This window comes from Lynx canadensis, chromosome D1, assembly GCF_007474595.2.
Source record: "Lynx canadensis isolate LIC74 chromosome D1, mLynCan4.pri.v2, whole genome shotgun sequence".
In the NCBI taxonomy this organism is placed as follows: domain Eukaryota; kingdom Metazoa; phylum Chordata; class Mammalia; order Carnivora; family Felidae; genus Lynx; species Lynx canadensis.
In genome coordinates, this window is record NC_044312.2 from 37556300 (window position 1) to 37575150 (window position 18851).

At 36.4% G+C, this 18851-nt stretch overlaps 1 protein-coding gene and 1 long non-coding RNA gene across 6 annotated transcripts in view; one reads left to right on the forward strand and one right to left on the reverse strand.

The window, feature by feature from the left end:
* LOC115524872 overlaps window positions 1–3106 on the reverse strand; it is a 52502-nt gene extending 49396 nt beyond the window's left edge. Inside the window, exon 1 of the long non-coding RNA XR_003972240.1 lies at window positions 3045–3106. This is a non-coding gene — a long non-coding RNA (uncharacterized LOC115524872). The remainder of the gene's footprint in view (window positions 1–3044) is intronic.
* Window positions 3107–3190: 84 nt separating this feature from the next.
* The window catches only part of CCDC82 (coiled-coil domain containing 82), a 33936-nt gene continuing 18275 nt past the window's right edge, over window positions 3191–18851 (forward strand). For 3 of the 5 annotated variants that reach the window (XM_030331613.1, XM_030331616.1, XM_030331617.1), the window contains exons 1-3: window positions 3191–3272; window positions 8383–9101; window positions 9579–9783. In XM_030331613.1, coding sequence (XP_030187473.1) covers window positions 8397–9101; window positions 9579–9783 — 910 coding nt within the window. In that variant the 5' untranslated portion in view covers window positions 3191–3272; window positions 8383–8396. Of the gene's footprint in view, window positions 3273–3379; window positions 3752–4716; window positions 5603–8382; window positions 9102–9578; window positions 9784–18851 lie in introns of those variants that run through there. The other 2 variants (XM_030331614.2, XM_030331615.1) reach the window with 2 other exon arrangements.

Genomic DNA, 18851 nt, shown 5'->3' on the forward strand with positions numbered 1-18851 from the left:
AAACTACAGACATTTCCAAGTACACAGTAAAAAAAAACATAAATTCCCAAGATTCTCCCCCACATATAAGGTGGGAGTTCATACCACCACATGTAACGTTACAAAATCTGTACTATAATTACATGAATAAATAATTACCCAATTCATAAGACCCAATTAAAACAAGCCTATTTATTCCCTTTTCATAAATAACCTAAAGTTCCCCAAATTTTTAATTCACAGTTTTCTACAAATAGATCAGAATATCTCTTTTATATATCAACTTTCAAGTAGTTTTCTAATTTAGTAATCAATTCCTATATTTACTTCATTCGAGAAAACTCTCCCCCTCTTGCTACCTAAACAAATGCAAGAGAATAAAAGTATGATGTCTAAGTTATTTTTATAATTCATAGATCAGATTCCTCATATTGGACTTCACTTTAAATTATTACAGATCACCCCGAAATCTAAAATATAGGTATTTCTCATTCTGTCAGTGTATACAGATACACAAAACATAACCATTTAAGATGTCACCACAAAGTAAGAGTACTGTGGCAGCCCTCATAAACCGAACTATAGATTTCAGGAAAGTGCTCAATCTGTTCCGTTGTCTATAATTTTTGTTAGTTTTAGGAAATGCCACTGTAATAGAAGGGATAATTGCAGGTCTACATGTGTATAGGTAATTTGTATCTATACAGAATCCGCTTCCAGTTATCTGTACAAATAAAGGAAGAGACACAGGATGCAAAACACATAATCCTCGAGCCACTTCAGATACATTTTTGTATCTCTATTTCATAGGACTGTGTCTGAGAATTGAGAACACAAAGAAAAGTAAGCCATACTGCAGAGACTGAGTTACAAACACAATTACCAAAACAATGGTAACAATGAAATGCCATTATTGACTTGAATTTGTCATCTTCTGTTTATTTCTGATGGTGGCTCGAAGTTTACGTATCACCAGTTTATCGGGCAGAATCATATCACCTTGCTGTTCTAGATAATCCAATAAGTTTTCAGTCCATTGGAGAGCAGCTGCATGATTAATATGCTTCTCTGGAATCAGTTCTATTTCCTCCTCCTCATTTTCACTAGATTCATCTGTCTGGCCTTGTGCTCTTCTGATGATTTCGCTGTCAGTTAACACTTCATAGCCTGGTTCAGTACTGTCCACTTCAAGCCATTTTTCAATGTTCTCAGTAGTCACATTTTCCAATCCTTTGGTATGTTGTAAAATGGTGGCCACGGTAGCCACAGAAACATCTTCTTCATCAAAGTCCAAGCCTTCTTTCTCCTCTATGGTAGGAAGAATCTTCTTCCATGCTCTGCTAATGGTAACTGGCTTTACTAAATTCCATGCCATTGCTATTTCATAAAGTGCATCTAGCAGAGTTAGCTTCTTCCAGAATGATTTCAGGTCATTACCTTCTTCCAAGTTGTTCTGAAGAAGACCTGCACGATAATTTCTCTTCATTGTCGCTATGACTCCCTGATCTGAGGGCTGGATCAATGAAGCCACATTAGGTGGTAAATACTTAGCAAATATTTGGCCATCGTCTGACCTTAGGACATTTTCATTTGGATGTGTTGGTGAATTATCCAACAAGAGCACAGCCTTTTCCTGTAGGCCTTTAGATCTTAAGTACTCTCGAACTTGTGGCACAAAGATCTTATCAAACCACTGTCGGAAAATGGAAAGATCCATCCATGCACCTTTTTGGCTGAAATAAGAGACTGGCAGGTTTGAGGTGTCAGTTGACTTGAAAGAACGAGGTTTCTTTGCTTTCCCCACAACACAAAGTTTCAGTTTATGTAAACCTGTTGCATTGGCACAACACATGATAGTGACTCTTTCTTCAATTGACTTGTGCCCTGAGACAGTGCATTTACCTTTGATCACAGAAGTCCTGGAAGGTAGGCATTTCCAAAAGAGTCCAGTTTCATCAGCATTGTAGATTTGTTCAGGCTGTAAGTTCTCTCGTTCAATAAAGTCTCGGAAGTTGTTACAAAAATCTTCCACAGCAGTCTCATCTCCATTTAATCTTTCATTTCTAATGTTAATCTCTCTAATGCTGTGCCGCTGCTTAAAACGAGTTAACCAACCAGCAGAGGGATTAAAATCACCATCCATGCCCAAAGCATAAAAAAAGAACTCTGCCCTTTTTGCACAAATTGGTCCAGATATGGGATTCCCTTTTGCTCTTTGCTGGTTGAACCATTCTAGCATTGCTCTGTCCAGTTCCTCATACATAGATGGCTTCATAGATTTCCTCTTGGCAAGAAGACTTGTGGAATCAGAACTGCTTGCATAAGTTATAATCTTTTCCTTATTTTTTCTTATATCCCGAACTGTTGTCTCACCAATTCCATAAATCACTGCCAGTTGTTTGGAAGAACCTCCGTCTTCAAGTTTTTTTATTATATCAAGCTTATCTTTAATAGTTAACACCACCCGCTTCCGTTTCCCAGACATGCTGAGGCTGTGGGACTCAGGCCCTTGCCCCACACTCACACTGAAACAATCTACAAAATCCTTCCTTCTTTCACACAGACCCACTTGAGCAGTCTTACAGCCTCAGTCTTTCAACCTTACCAGGAACCTGGTGACCCTGACCCCGTCCCTGGACGGGCTTGGCCGGCAATGAGACGGCAGAGGAAGGTGAGAGGGAAGGAAGTTTGAAGGAACAGGCCTTTAACTTAGATGGGCAGTAGAGGAGGCCCCAAGTCACCGCGGATAATCCGGATTACAAACATTTGTTTTATTCCCCCAGTGGCCGCGATAAAGACTATAACTCCATCGTGACCACAAACCTCCTTCAAGCCCTGATCCAGGGTAAACACGTCCGTCACTAGCCCCTGCCACACCCCAAAGTTACAGCAGAGAGCGGAAGAGCCACGGAGTCGGGGACTAGCCCCTTTCCCCAAGGGAACGGCTACGTTTGATTGCTTCCCCAGCAGCCAACCCCTTCCACCGCAAGCCACACTTCCCCGCGCTGGGCTTAGCTTGGACAGTCCTCCCGGCCCCTCACAGCCCGCCGGGCCCCTCTCCCCACCTCAATTGGAACCAGGACCCGCACCGATCCCTGACTAACGCGCGGCGACCGCTCCTCCCCCAGCACGCGCTCCCGGAAGATGCCCCCTCCCGCCGCCGGCTCCGCCCCCTGCTCCTCCCAGAGGCGGGACTTCCCCTGGTCCCCGGAAGGAGGAGGAGCGTGGCTAGTCTGGAGAGGGTACCTGGGGCGGAGGCAAAGGCGGAGGCAGAGGCGGAGGAGCTTTGAAAGGTGAGGGCGCGGGGGCGGTGCAGGGCCAGCTCGGGGCGGGGACTCGCTCTCGCTAGGCTGCTGATGGCTTATTAACTGAGCCGGGGAAGCCGCGCCTCCCGGCAGGCGGGGGAAAAAATTCCCGCGGGCGCTGTCCGGGTGGGTAGGACTAGCCCCTTCGGCGTCTTTCTGCACTCCCTGCCGCCCTGGGCTGAGCTGCAGTGGGCCCGGTGTTTGTTTCTTCCGCGGTGGGGAAGTGGGCGGGACTGGTAGTGGGGAGCTGGAGTGGTGGTTTCGCGGGTTTCTGGCCTTCCCAGACCCTTGGTTTTCTGGGTTGCGGAGCTCCCCTAGGGCCTGGGGGTTTGTGTCGTCCCGCGCACGTCATCGTGAAGCTCTGTCTAAGGGTACGGTTTCCCAGCTACCGTGCCCCTCTGCCCGAGGCAGAGTAGCGGACTGGTGGGCGTGCTGCGCTGGCTACCTGCGTCCCGTCAAAGAGCCAGGTTTGTAATCCGGAAAATGACTCTGGTGTAAACTGCAGAGAGGATCCTTCCTCTGCCACCCATCCCTGCTGGAGTTAGAGAACCACCTTCAGTGTTAAAGATTTTAATGAATACTGTAGTTGTCCCGGATGCGAAACTGGCAGGATTCACTCTGCGAAATTGTGGAGCATTGGCTCGTGATTCTAAAGGGGGGAATTACCTTTCTCTGTTATCTTTCCATTTCTTATTTCTGTCATGTTGTGCTGCCCTGTTTTCTACCAGTGGAAGAACTGTGATAAATGTATCCACAGCAATGTGAAAAGAACGTAATCAGAATTATAACACTGTAGCCCTTAAGTCATGTATTATGCCGGTTTATACTGGTGTTCCCAGTAATTTCATCAGGTTGTGAGCTCCGTGGAAGCAGAGGCCGTGTTGATTTCTTCTAGTAGCGCCACGCTCCAAGCCTGTGCTGGCATTCAATAACCATTTCTTTGGCCTCTTTAAGGTTTTCTCTCCAAACTATCATATAAAAGGAAATGTCAGAGAGGGGTGTTGTTTTACAAATAGGAATACATCCCTTCTAGTGAAATTTCAAGTAATGCCTGGGGTTCCATTGCTCTTCAAACCTTAAAAATGTAAACTGTCACCTGACAGGGCAAGTGATTCCTAGAATGAATCTTTTCTTCAGGATAAATTAACCTTAAAGCCTAGGCTACACGATATTTCCTTTGATGAGAAATTCAAGTAGCATCATCAAGTACCTTTGAGTTGTAGAATGACTGTGTGAGAGACAACAATATGGATTTTTACCTTTAATCTGTATTCTTTGGCAGACTGCATAAGCTATGTATATGCTTTTTTTTTTTTGGTTTTTGTATATGCCTTTTGTGTGATAATTCACACAGAAGCACAATGATGTGATCGTATTGATCTTCTTCATTTATTTAATGCTTTCTGTTTGGAGTTTCTTTGTTTTTCTCTTTGCCTAAAGGTAAGGTATTATTAAAGAAGCTTGATTAAATTCTCATTTCAAGAAATTGAGTGTATACTCAGCATATAAAGAAATTACATCCATTGCATGGATTTTTTTTTTTTTTTGAGTGAATTCTGATGACCCAAGAGATGTCATTTTCATCAATCTAGCTTCACCTTCTCATTTCTCTCCTCAGGTTCAGTTCATTCACCCTTTCCCTCTGTCATCATTCTTCCCTCCCCAGCTAACATTGTAAAAGTATTCATAATTTTAAAAGAGAAGCCAAGCACATTTAAATTATCTTCTTTTTCAGTGACAGCAATTTTGAAATATGAGGAGAGACCCTGGAAGTTTGGCAGTTGGCCACATGAGACTTGATTTATTTAAATAAAATTTGTTTCTTCAAATATTCAATACTGCAGTTTTCCAAAATAATTTTTTTTTCTCCTTAGAAACTGACTTTTTGAAATTTTTACTTTTGGTCCAATGGGGAATCCTTAAATTTTGTGATCAATGTCATCAATAAGATGGTAGAGGGAAGTCACAAATTTTCATTTCTTTTACACATTCTTTTCTTGCCTATTGGATGGACAATTTCCAGAAGTTACTGGCCTAACTCACGTGCACTAAAATTCTGTTACTATTTAAAAAACACTGTTTAAAAAAATAGTTTTTTTAAAAAGCATGTTTGTAAACTCTAAACTATTTTGGTGATTCTTTTATGAAACTAAAATTTAGCATGAATGAGAGATAAAATAATGACTTTTTAAAGGCATGGTTTTTACCACCTTGTACAAATATAATATTGGCAGCAGTCATTGTGTAGCACTGGTCAGGAAATCAGGAGAACTGGTTTCTAATCCCTGCTCTGTCACTAACAAGCTGTATGATCTTCGGTAAGTCATTTGAACTCTGCGTATTTGGCTTTGATATTTATAACTGAACGTAGATAATATCTTCCTTCTAGGATCATTGTCAGGATTTAAAAACATATGAAAATGCGCTGAAAAATTACTATACATATAAGAGTTTTTAATAGCTTAACCCTATGCAGTCAGATACTTTTACAGTGTCACATTGTTAGTCATTTCTACTGCTGTTGTAGAAGCCACCTACTGATATGATAAATGTCTTTTGACATGGTATAGTTTTGTGAGATAACCATCTAATGTACATGAAACTGCTTTTGCATATTAATAAAATCATCTTTCATTTAATGTTCCTACTGTTCACAGTTGCTTTAGTGTATCTACTGAAGCCATATTTGTCATTTGTTTTCATAAATGTTTTCTCATTCCTTTTCCCAGTTCAGATTTATTAGAAAGACATTACAGTGTAATGCACATGCATGGTTTATGCAAATTTAGCTCTATGTGCTTAAAAAAAAAACTTATTTGTACTATATGGCTTCACAATATAAGCTGCCCAGTTTGGTGCTTAAACACACACACACACACACACACACACACACACAAACACACACACAAAACACCAATAATAGTAATCTGTTTATAACCAGGAGAAGAAACTGGATGGACCTGCTGTGAAGCAGTATGATATATAGTTTCAAGAGGGATATAGAGATTTTTAAGAAAATTTTAACTACACACAATTCTCATCTTGGCTGATTTTTAATATAAGCCTTCTGTAATTTGCAATCCAAGTGTAATTTCAACTAACAGAATATTTTGTCTGTTGACTAAAACTTGTTAGATTTCTGTTACAATGCTCGATCTATCTTGTAGTGGTTACTGTCATAAGATCACATTTCAGGGGCTCCTGGGTGGCTCAGTCGGTTGAGCATGCAACTTCGGCTCAGGTCATGATCTCACAGCTCCTGAGTTCAAGCCCTGCGTTGGGCTCTGCGCTGATATCTCAGAGCCTGGAGCCTGCTTTGGATTCTGTGTCTCCCTCTGTCTCTGCCCCTAACCCACTCACATTCTGTCTCTGTCTCTCTCAAAAATAAATAAACATTAAAAAAAAAGTCACATTTCAGCCTACACTATAAATTTCTGCTGTATGATCTTAGAAACCACTATGCTGATTTTATATGAGATATGACCATTTTAGAAACTGTCACGTTGCCTTTAAACATAACAATTTGTACAGTCAAATGAGTGGTATTTCTCCCACTTATACCCCTGCCTGTCCAAAAAAGGAATCATCTTGGAAAGGTATAAACTTGATTCAGTGATACTGCCGTTGCTCAAAATATTTTGGCATTCTGTTTTTGGATTTACCTTCAAAGTTACAGCATATTTAAAAACTATATCTGTAATGGTAATTAATGTTCAAGTTTTGAAGTTGGATTTCATTTTTGGAAGCTGCTAATAGTCCCTTATAACTGAGACAAATGAACAAAATGGGTATTTAAACCACTCTTTGGGATAAAAAATGGAGCGTGGTTCTTTTCATATTTTTATATATTTTCTGATACTAAGTTTTATAGAAATCTCCAAGAATATTTTATGCCATAGTGTAAATATTGGAATAATTAGCCACATAAGGTGATTTCTTTGAAGGAGATAGCACTCAATAGAGTACTGAAGTTCTTATACATGTATTATGAGGTCAGTTTCATTACATTGTGATCATATGTCTATTTTCCTTAGCAACTACAAAAGTTCGTATGTGTTAACTGTTTTTCTAGTTACATTACTTATCTCTAATTGTTCCTTTATTATATACTTGTGGCAATTTTAGTGGGGTTCACCCTTTTCTGAATCAGAAACTTACAGTATTTATTTTCTTCCCGATATCATGCTCTGCTTCACCATGAAACTTTATTTTTTCACCCAGTTTTGGATTGTTAATGTTTTTTATTGGATTATATTCTGTCTTTAACTTTGAGTGGTTTAAAGCCATTGCCATTTTACTAAAGTATATAGAAGCTGCTGTCTTAGTAGATAGGTGATCTCTTAGTTTTGCACTGCTATCTTTTGTCAGCTAGTACTTTATAACTTTCTTCCTATAAATTTTTGATCCTTTATGTTATAATTCATGTCATTTCTGTTTAGAATCCTTTGCCTAAGGATGAATGACTCTGGTAACCCCACCCTTTTTTTTCTATAATTGTCTCTTTTTTTTCCAGCATAAAGCCTTTCTTCACACCCTTTCAGTTGCACTTACTTAACATACCATGTTCTCTCTCAGTGCCAGAGTTTTGACCTTACCATTTTTACCTGCCCGAAATCCCTTTTTCTGTCATTCTTTTTGTTGAAATATAACCAGTCCTTCAGAAGTCTATCAGATCATATCTGTGCAATTAAATCTTCAGTGAAGCATTTGCTATACTGTTCTTCCTGCCTCTTTATAATTTTATTGCAGTTATTTTTATCTCTCATTTGGACCAAATGAATACCTTGCATTTTTCTTATTATATCTTTGTATGTTCTACCCATGGATGATAATCTTCTGGAGAACAGGACCACAGTTTTTCTGTGCATCCCTTTCAACGCAAGATATAATTCACAATTGATGTTCATTACAGTTTTTTCATAGCTGTTCAATAAATTATTTGTTGAATAACTGTTCTACCATCTTCACTCAGATATTTTATGTGATTTATACTGTTGTGAACCATTTTATAACACCAAATAAATATAGTTTACCATAAATGCATTCATTGTTGTGATCTGGTTATCATTATTATATTCCTAATAACTTTATTTTGTAGAAGCTTAAGTGAAAATGGTACATGTTAGAAGACACGAAACAAGGAAAAATTCTAAAACTCAAGAGCATGAGCAGAAATCTCGAGTTGATTGGAGGCGGACTAAAAGAAGTAGTATTTCACAGTTATTTGATAGTGATGAAGACCTTAATAGTGATGAAGACCTTGACAGTGATGAAGAGCTTGACAGCGATGAAGAACTTGATAGTAACAAGGGGTTCGATAGTAATAAAAACCCCGAAAATGAAAGAAAACTTAGATTAATTGAAGTTGAAAGTGAAGGTAGTAGTAACTGTGAGCGTCTCATGAACACTGGCAACCGTTCAACATATGAAGAAGAAAATAACAAAAACAAACCTAGAAGTTCTGACTCACCAGATCATGAAAAGCATTCCAGTCAAGAGGATGACGATCTCAACAAACACACTGGACAGATAATAGAGGAGGATTTAGAAGAAGAACACATCAAGCGAGGGAAGAGAAAAAGGATCTCCTCTGTTATGTACGACAGTGATGAGAGTGACAGCAGTGATATCCTAGTTCGAAAAGTAGGTGTTAAACGTCCACGTAGAGTGGTTGAAGATGAATGTTCTTCAGTAGAGATGGAACCAAAAACACCTGAAAAAACTTTAGCTGCAAGAAAGCGAGAACAATTCCAGAAACTCAAAGAACTCTCAAAACAAAGATCTCGTCAGAGACGCAATAGTAGTAGAGATTTTGAGGTGTGTTATATTCTATTGGTTTTGTTACTGTTTTTAAATCTTTTTTTCAAAGTATTTAATTTTTATAAAAAAAGTACTGAGTCTGTTCTATTTCTCAATTCTTGAATTTATTTTTTTTAATCAAGTATCCTTGAACATGTTTGATTGCACTGTTGTGTCTAATATAATTTGTTTTATCGTGAGCCTCACTTCATCATTCTGTTTTAAAATTGAAAGACTGTTTAATATGGTCTTTCCTTTTTAACTTCTACTTATAATCTTAATGTCCATTTTAAACATTTTACATCATTTACCGAGGTATATTACCTTCTTACTAATTCGAAAGTTCGACATTTAACATGACAAGATTTTTTTAACCTTAAAATATGAAATTAATTTCCATGGGTCATTGGTTTAAGATTTAATCTTTTAATTTTATATCCATACTGACAATTTAAAAGTACAAATTTACTGAAAGGTATGTTCTAATTTAATCAGGACTCTGAAAAGGAATCCTGCCCAAGCAGTGATGAAAGTGATGAGGAGGAGGAAGAAGATGATTATGAATATGATGAAGATGGAGATGATTATATTATTGATGACTTTGTAGTTCAAGATGAGGAGGGTGATGAAGAGAATAAAAGCCAGCAAGGAGAAAAATTGACTACATCACAACTGAAATTAGTAAAACAGAATTCTCTTTGTAAGTTAAATATCAAGAAATTGTTTTATGACTTGCTCTAATTGTAGTATTATATCAAGTATCAAATTAGCCTCTTACTATCATGTTCTAAGTCATTGACTAGGAACTATGGTTTTATTTTTAGGTAACTTTGTCACTCTGATAACAGTTTATTCTAGTAGTTTCAGGAACCCTATACACTCTTAAAACTTATTAAGGATCCTGAACAGCTTTTGTTTCTGTGGGTTATAGTTATCAACATTTACCATTGTAGAAATACAAAAGAGATATTTAAAATATATTTAGTAATTAATAGGCTTTAACAATAAGTTTGTTACATGTTAACATAAGTAACATTTTATTTTATTTTATTTTTGAGAGAGAGAGGCAAAGTGAAAGCAGGTAGGGGCCGAGAGGGAAGGAGACACAGAATCAGAAGCAGGCTCCAGGCTCTGAGCTGTCAGTACAGAGCCCAATGCAGGGCTTGAACCCATGAACACAAGAACATGACATGAGCTGAAGTCAGACCCTTAATGAACTGAGCCACCCAGGCACCCCAACATAAATAACCTTTTTATTAAAAATACTATTTTCAAAAAAATAAGAATGGCATTGTTTTACATTTTAATAAATGTATTTAATATCTAGCTTAATAGAAGGCAGCTGGGTTCCTATACCTGCTTGTGCATTCAGTGCATTTTGATGTTTTGATTGAAGTAGATGAAAACAGTTCTGCTTCACACAGATAGGTAGCTGGAAAAGGGAGAAAGATTTTAAAAGTATTTTAAAAATAATGTGGATATTCTTATTTGTCACTACACAATTAAACGAGTGATTGTTTCTTAAAGGTTAGTTGCAATATGGAATCTGAAACCATATAAATGAACTTTTAGTACTCACTTACATTGCAGTCCATTAGTCTGTCTTGCAGTTTGAATGGATCTTTTACCCATATGTGATTTTGTAACATCATGCGTTAGTCATTTGGAAAATACTGATTCACTGCGTTACGTAGATCTTCCAAATGTTGACACATTTCATTATACAATATTTTTGAAATCACGTTTGTTAATATTACCACCAATCTCATCAGAAATTTTTTTAGGTATGGGGAAGCTGTCAAGTTCACAGTAATAGCAGATACAAGTTTTCTAAAATTCTAACTTCTATAAAAATCTGTTTCTTAAACCTTTGCTAGTAAATACTGTTAGTTCTTGAAATTACAGATTTCCTTTGCTCATTTTTGAGAAAATACTTAACAACTGCCTGAATATTGTTTGTCAGTTCATTCATTTTCTTCTTTTCTTCCTTCCTTTGTTCCTTTCTTTCTGTTTCTTCTTTTTTTTTTTTTTTTTTTTTTTTTTATGTAAACTCTCGGCGCAACGTGGGGCTTGAACTCACAACCCTCAGATCAAGAATTGCATGCTCTACTGACTGAGCCAGCCAGGCACCTCTGTCAGTTGCTTTCTCAAGTAAACATGGTGTTTCATGATAAATGAGGGTTTCTCAGCTCCCAGTTCAGTTTTTCAATCATATGCTGTGTGGTATGCAGCATAGGTGCCCTATGCCTACTTCCCATTTCATCCCATTGAATACTCAAAAGATGTATATTTGAGACTTAATAAAATTCATAGTTTTTACTACTTCATCAAGGACATTCTTAAGTAAACGTAGCTTCTTACTGAGTGTATAGCAATGAATCAATCCTACAGTGGTTATTTGTGGTTTGCTTCTACTGCCATCATTCATGTTAGGGAGCCATAACTGCTTTACCCGTAGTTCCTTTTGTACACATCAGTGAAAAGGTCAACATGGTAAAAACAGCATGCTTATCTTAGTGTTACTGTTTTGACCTCATAGATCTCCTTGAATGGACTTGGGGACTTCCAGGTGTCTACCATACTTTGAGAACCATTGGTTTTATCAGGCTTATTGAAGTATCAGTGAAACTTATCAGAGATTGGAAATTAGGATTCTTTTCATACAGTTAATTAAACCATAAATAATAGGATCCTGACAATTCAGGGTGTCTTTAAATGTGCATTTTTCTAATTCCTATAATTGTGCATAAATTCGAAGATTGTTTTTAAGGTGTTTTACAACTCTGGTAGAAACAGGCTGTTGAGTGAATACATTTTTATTTTTTTCTTCAAGAGTGCATTCTTTCTGATTTTTTTTTAAATGGGCATATTTACTAAAATTACATGTAATGTGGTTCAATACCAATCTCATGATTTATAATAAAATAGTAGATTGAGGTATGAATAAAATTTCAAGACATTTATCAGTGATAGAGATGCCAGTGATAGGCATCTATATTTTGAAAGTCAATGACTATTTTCCTTACGTCAATAGTCACTTGGTCACTTGCCACTTGGACACTGAAAAAGTTTAGGGAAACTCAATTAGGAGATACCCCATCATTCTGGATTATAATATCTAGAATGTGATAGAACATTTGCTCAGTGATACCCATTCATACCTACTCCTGCTAATTAATCAAAATCAAAATCCAGCATGGGGGAACTATTTTTAACATCCTTCTCTATCCTACATCTCTGTGTTTGTTTTTTTTAAGGGACAATTTTAGATTTACTGAAGAGTAGAAACTACAGAGAGTTCCTATCTAACCCCTCTCACACACAGATTTCCTATAATTAACATCTTGGATTAGTTTGGTACACGTGGTAAAATTGATGAGCTAATATTGATACGCTATTATTAACTGTACTTCATAGTTTATCTCAGGGCTCACTCTCTGTGTTGTACGTTCCATGGGTTTTGACAAATATATAATGATGCAACAGGTATCCATTATTACAATATCATACAGAATAGTTGCGCTTTCCTCAAAATCTCCTGTGCCCTACCTATTCATTTCTCCCACCCTCCCCTGAACCCCTGGCAACCACTGATCCTTTTAATGCTTCCATAGTTTTGCCTTTGCTAGAATGTTTTATTGTTGGAATACACAGCATGTAGCCTTTTCAGATTGAATTTATTCACATAATAATATGCATTTAAGTTTCCTCCATGTCTTAATGTGGCATGATAGATTATTTCTTTTTATCACTGAATAATATTCCATTGTATGGATGTACCACAATTTGTTTATCTATTAACCTGCTGAAGGACATGTTGGTTGCTTCCAAGTTTTGGCAATTATGAATAAAGCTGCTATAAATATTCGTGTGCAGATTTTTCTATGAATGTAAGTTTTCAACTCACTTGGGTAAATGTCAAGGAGCTCTGTGCTTGCTTTTACTACTAAGCATCTCCAACTCAGAGAGATGAATCTTATTTTTTATGCAATACATTTTATCTTGTATGTTCTTAATGGTAACTTCTGGCTTTATCATTACAAGTTGTCTTTTCTCAACTTGTAACCATATTCATGCCTTTCCTCCCTTGAATTGATATGTTTCATTAACCACTATTGTAAATTTTATCCTTTGTCAAGTTTCCTATTAACTCTATGCCCCATCCAGTGAAATTGCTCTCATTAAATTTAGTGATTACTTCCTAGGTGCCAAAATATTTTCCAGTTCTTATGCTAACTTGGTGTTGTTATGTGCTTTGCCACCATCAATTGACCACCCTCCCTTTCAGAAAGTTTTCTTTTTAGCCTCTGTGGTCTTGTCTTCCCTTTATAATATCGCTTTCCTCTTTTTCCACTTGCCACGTAAATATTGATGTTTCTAAAGGTCATCCTCAAATTCCCTTGTTTGTGTTTCAGGCAGTCTCTCTCCCATAACTTTTGCCTAGTATACCAGCAAAAATTCCTAAACTTCTATTTCCAGCACAGATTTCTCCAAAGCCTAAGGCACATTTTTCATCTTCTTATTGAACATTTTCACCAGTGTCTTTCAGATACCTCCAACTCAATCAATATGTATAAAACTAAATTATTGACTGGTAACATTACGGAGTTTTGGGGTGGTGTAGAACTTAATTTTTGTTTATTTATTTTGGTTGTTGTGGTTATACAACTTTATGCATAATAGAATTGTACACCAAAAAGAGTGAATTTTGTGCTAAAAAAATAAAAATAAAAATAAAGGGACCCAAGTAGGCATTCCCACTCCAAAAAATAACCTCAATGGCTAATCCACTTCACTTCTCTTTGCATTTTTCATTCCCTTTAAAGTTGATGTTATATTGTAGGAACTTATTGTTAATTCAATGGATGGATGATTAAGATAAATATATTGACTGAAGGCTCCTGGGTCTATACTTCAAGACAGAGAAATATAATTTCTTAACACATCAGAGGAAAAAAAACCCATATACTTTAGAGTGATAAATTATGACTTGTTTCTAATACTTATCAATGTTTATGCCATTTATGAATATAATAAAATTAAACAGGCAGTTTTCAATTTGTCAAGGGATTATGTTCTAGAGTTGCTGTAGGTTGATTCTTACACTTTAAAAATATATTTTCTCATTAGGGTCATAACCTATATGATGAATGATCAACACTACTCTATGGCCTCAGGCTGTAATTAGGCTAGTATTCCCAAATTAATTCTCCCCCCAACCTCTATAAGAACACTGACCACTCCTCATAGTCAACATACGATCACTATTTGGGAGAAACATTTTCTAATTCCAAATTCAGTACTCAGGTGAGAATCACAATCAGTGGCCTATGCAATTGTACATTTTTGAAGAGAACAGTTCTATCTAGAGGAAGACATTTTGTCACTTCCTCATGTGCCATTTGGCTCTGAGAGATGCATCTGTAACACCTCAAAATAGTGCCCTTTCCTGCTACATGGTTGAAGCCATTGAAGACAATCATGGTCTTTTTTTCCTTCTCAGAAATCCCTGTATTTCTCTAAATTTATTTTGAGACTGTAGCTCCCAGAAGAGATATTACAAAAAGTAGAGAGATTGGCCGGCAATGGTCCATTGCATTTCAGACCTACAATGTTCACACACTAAGAATGTTATCCACGGAAAGAGAAGAATAATCTTCAGATTTGTGGATACTGACGATTATATTATTTTTCCAGTTCTATCACATGTTCAGAGTGACAGAAAACAAAGTATAGACAGAAGAGTACATCTCAGTCTAGTCATCTACTGTCTTGCTGGATAAATACTTGCTAGAATACTGGAAATTAGATTAGAAATGAACATTAACTTAGTCTCCATGTAGCTATTAAAGAGAATAATTCTATCAACATAATGCAGTGTGTGCCCGAGAACAGTCTTGTAGGCATTTACATTAAATATTAAATCCTAGAACTTTCCTTCTTTTGTACAATAAGTAAAAAGTACCATTGAAATCATATTGTGGCACAAGGGAAAAGCAACGTTGCCCTATAAAGACTTGGAGGAAGAAAATGTCTGTGAAAAATGTTTCAGAAGAAAATTGTATCAAGCATTGCTTTGCAATCTGTGAAAAACAAACAGAAACTCATAAAAAGAGAACAATTTGAGATGAAATAGGGCTAAGATAAGTTGCCAGAGAATTAAAAATATAAAGTCAGAAGTAAAATCTATATTGAAAGATGTAAAAAACAGAATTAACAGTACAGAAAATCTCATCAATGATATATAGGTTAAATCCAAGAAGTTCTTTTGGAATAGAGAAAATAAAAACAGTTCTGAGGGAGAAGATAATACATAAAGGAATAGAAATGATCCTACTTCACAAATTTCAAGGCGGGGGGGGCGGAAATGCAGAATAAATGGAAACCTAAAGGAAGAAAATTCTATAGCTTTAGTGGGATATGTAAAAGATTTGAAGTGCTAAGAGATATAGCATGTTTTTGGATGGAAGGACATATGGAAATGTGAACTGAAAGGTGTGATGGGAGAAAATACAGTTGAGTTGCTGGACATGCCCATTTATGCAAATTAAGGAGGCTCACATCCTAATAAATTGATAAAATAGATTTGCAAATAGACATTTGAAGGAAACAACTTTTCTGATTACAAGAATGAAGAAAAGTTATCTAGCCATCCTTTTTAGGACCATAAAAATGGTTTAATATATTAATTGGTTCCAGGTTCCATTAATATGTCAAAAGAGAAAAAATAATGGCTTAATTTTAAAAGATTCTAAAAAGCATCTCATGAAATTCAGTGCCCATATCTAGTTTAAAAACAAAATAAGTCTCAAAAATAGTAATATGAGCATATGTCCTTTACAAAACAAAGAATATTTTACATTAAGAGAATATATATTTATAATGAAGCGCTAGAGATACTGTCAAAGAACAAAACAAAAATGTCCTACTTTGTTCTAGATGTTGTGAACAATGTAATAAGACAAAGTAAAAGAAATATAACTTTTGAAATGGAAAAGACATTACTTGAACATAATGTGATTTTATATATACATGATATATACATGCATACAAGCTGTAAGTTTCTGACTTATTTAGCCAGGGATATAAAAGTTAAGAGAAAGGATATGAATACATTGAGAGCAGGAGTAGATGCAGCATATATTTCCATAGTTTTCTTGTGTTCTTTTTTGCCTATTGAGGGAGTCATGTTAGGGTAGAAAGAGAACTCAATTTCTTGCTCTGCCTCTGCTTTCTTACAGTAGGCTTATACTTCTATTTCAGAAGAAAGTACACCAACAATCTCTGTGCTTCTACCTAAGAGAATATTTATAAACATTCTCTTGGTTCTTGAAATAAACTTAGCACTAGCAAGACCACATCCTTCTCAGCGTTGGGGGAGAAAGCAGAGTTACTGCCCAGGAATTCCCAAACAGTATCTCCCTCTATCCAGCTCTCTGATGTGCCAGGAAGCTCACTTTCCACAAATATCTAAGAGAATCTTTTGGGAATTTGCAAAAGATCTCAGAAAGATGACCAGATTCACAATGAATATGTAAAATTCAGTATTTTCTTACATGCTGTCAATAATTATTTAAAAGATCTCATAAGGGACAATTCCGTTTATAGTAGCAATTAAAATAAAGTTCCTAGGCCTAGTCTTAGGAAGAAAAGCATGACTTTATAGGTACAAGAATAAACCTTACATTGAAATAGCAAAGGAAACATGAATGAAAGGAGAGACACACCATGTTTCTGGAAAGCAATAAATAGAACAAGAAATTATTTCTTCGGAAATTAACTTTTTGATTTAACTTTGCAAAACAGTGCTGAAGTTCACTTGGGGAAAATATACGGGAATAAATAAAATCAGACAACAAACAGAAAATTAGAAGGACTTCCCCCACCAGATATAAAAATTTATCATAAAATTCCAGTAAGTAAAACAGTGTAGTACTGGCATGGCAGTGACAGGTCATTAAGAAAGGTACACGGTGCTGGTACAAAATCTTGGCATATATGTGAAACTAAAACATGATAAAAGATGCATGGAAAATCAACAGAATGAGCAGCATATCCTACGATTGAGTATGGGGAAATTATCCCAAGATTAAACTACCTTGGAAAAATCAAGTTATGCATAGACACAAATACTGTTGATTTTCTCCTGTATCCTTTTGCAGTTTTTTAATAGTCATAGAAGAAAATTTTAAATGATATTCCTCGGATATTCCACAGAAGCTCATCCAATATAGCGATTAAAGCACTGAAAAAAAAAAAAAAAAAACCAACTCTGGAGGAGGTCTGAACTCTAATCCTGATTCTTCCTCTATCTAGTTTTGTGACCTCGGGTACATTATTTCATAATTGTGTCATTTTTAAAATTTTAAAATGAGAGATTTGAATTATTTCCTCCAATTTCCCATCCAAGTCTAAAATTCCGTGTTCTGAACAATAATATTATCAAACCTGACTACCACGCAGAACATCTACCTAGGGGATAGTCGCATGAAATCTGGAGTCAGACTGCTTGGGTTCCAGCGCTGCTTTCAACCCTCACTAGCTGTGTGATTTTAGGGAAATTTTTCATCCTCTTTGCATCTATTTCCTTAACTTTTAAAAATAAGCCAAGGGTATTGATAGTACCTCATAGACTTGTATTGAGAAGTAAAGCAATGCATATAAGTGCATAAAACACTGCCTGCCATTTATTTGCCCAATAAAATCTTTTTTTTTTCCAATCTGAGATGCCAGGAGCATAATTCCTCCACCACCCATCCATTCACTCAAACACAAGCAAATTGAGGCCTTCCTGACTCTTTTCAAGGAGATACTGATGTCAGTTGGTAGAACACAGATTTTGTGGTGAGGCAAAAACTCTCGAGATGACTCTGATCCTCTGCCCTTTCTTTTTACTCCCAATTCTGAAGAAATGCCATCAGGTTCTTTAAAATAAAACAGCAGTTCCCAAACTCTACAGCAAATGAGTAATGTTAGGCATTAGTACATTCGAAGACTAATAAATTCAGTGGGGTAAAAAAATTCTATTTCAATTTGATAGCTCAACTTGGGAGCACAGGGGATGAATTTGATGTTTCTTTCCTCAACATGTCTGTTAATATACCTAGAACATTTTTCCTTTAATAGATTTTGGGAAGTACTAAATAGAGTTTAAATGCATTTTAACACTCACAAATTAAATTATGTACCAACACTATATTATATCCAGAGTTTGATGAAAGTCTAGACAAAATTGAATGCTATTAAAGTATTATTTCATTTTCCAATTATCTTCTGATTTTTTTAAAAAATTCATAAATGGTTGTGATCAGTTCTTTTGTAATTTATAATTGATCATAGGCCCTCTAAAGTCTACATGCCCTTGTGTAAATTATCTGCTATAGTCGTTTAATTTTATCACTGCTTTATTTTGACCACTTTAGTATCATAATAACATGTTTTCCTTTTTAAAAATTTTTTAATGTTTATTTATTTTTGAGAGAGAGAGAGAGAGAGACAGAGCACAAGTGGGAAAGGGCAGAGGGAGAGGGAGACAGGAATCCGAAGCAGGCTCCAGGCTCTGAGCTGTCAGCACAGAGCCCAATGAGGGGCTCGAACTCAAGAACCGTGAGATCATGACGTGAGCCAAAGTCGGGTGCTTGACCGACTGAGCCACCCAGACGCCCATAACATGTTTTCTTAAAAAAGAATGCATACTAAAAATTTTTCCTGAAGTCCAGAAAAAGGATTATACAGCTGTTTTAGTAGCTAAAATACAAGCTAAAAGTT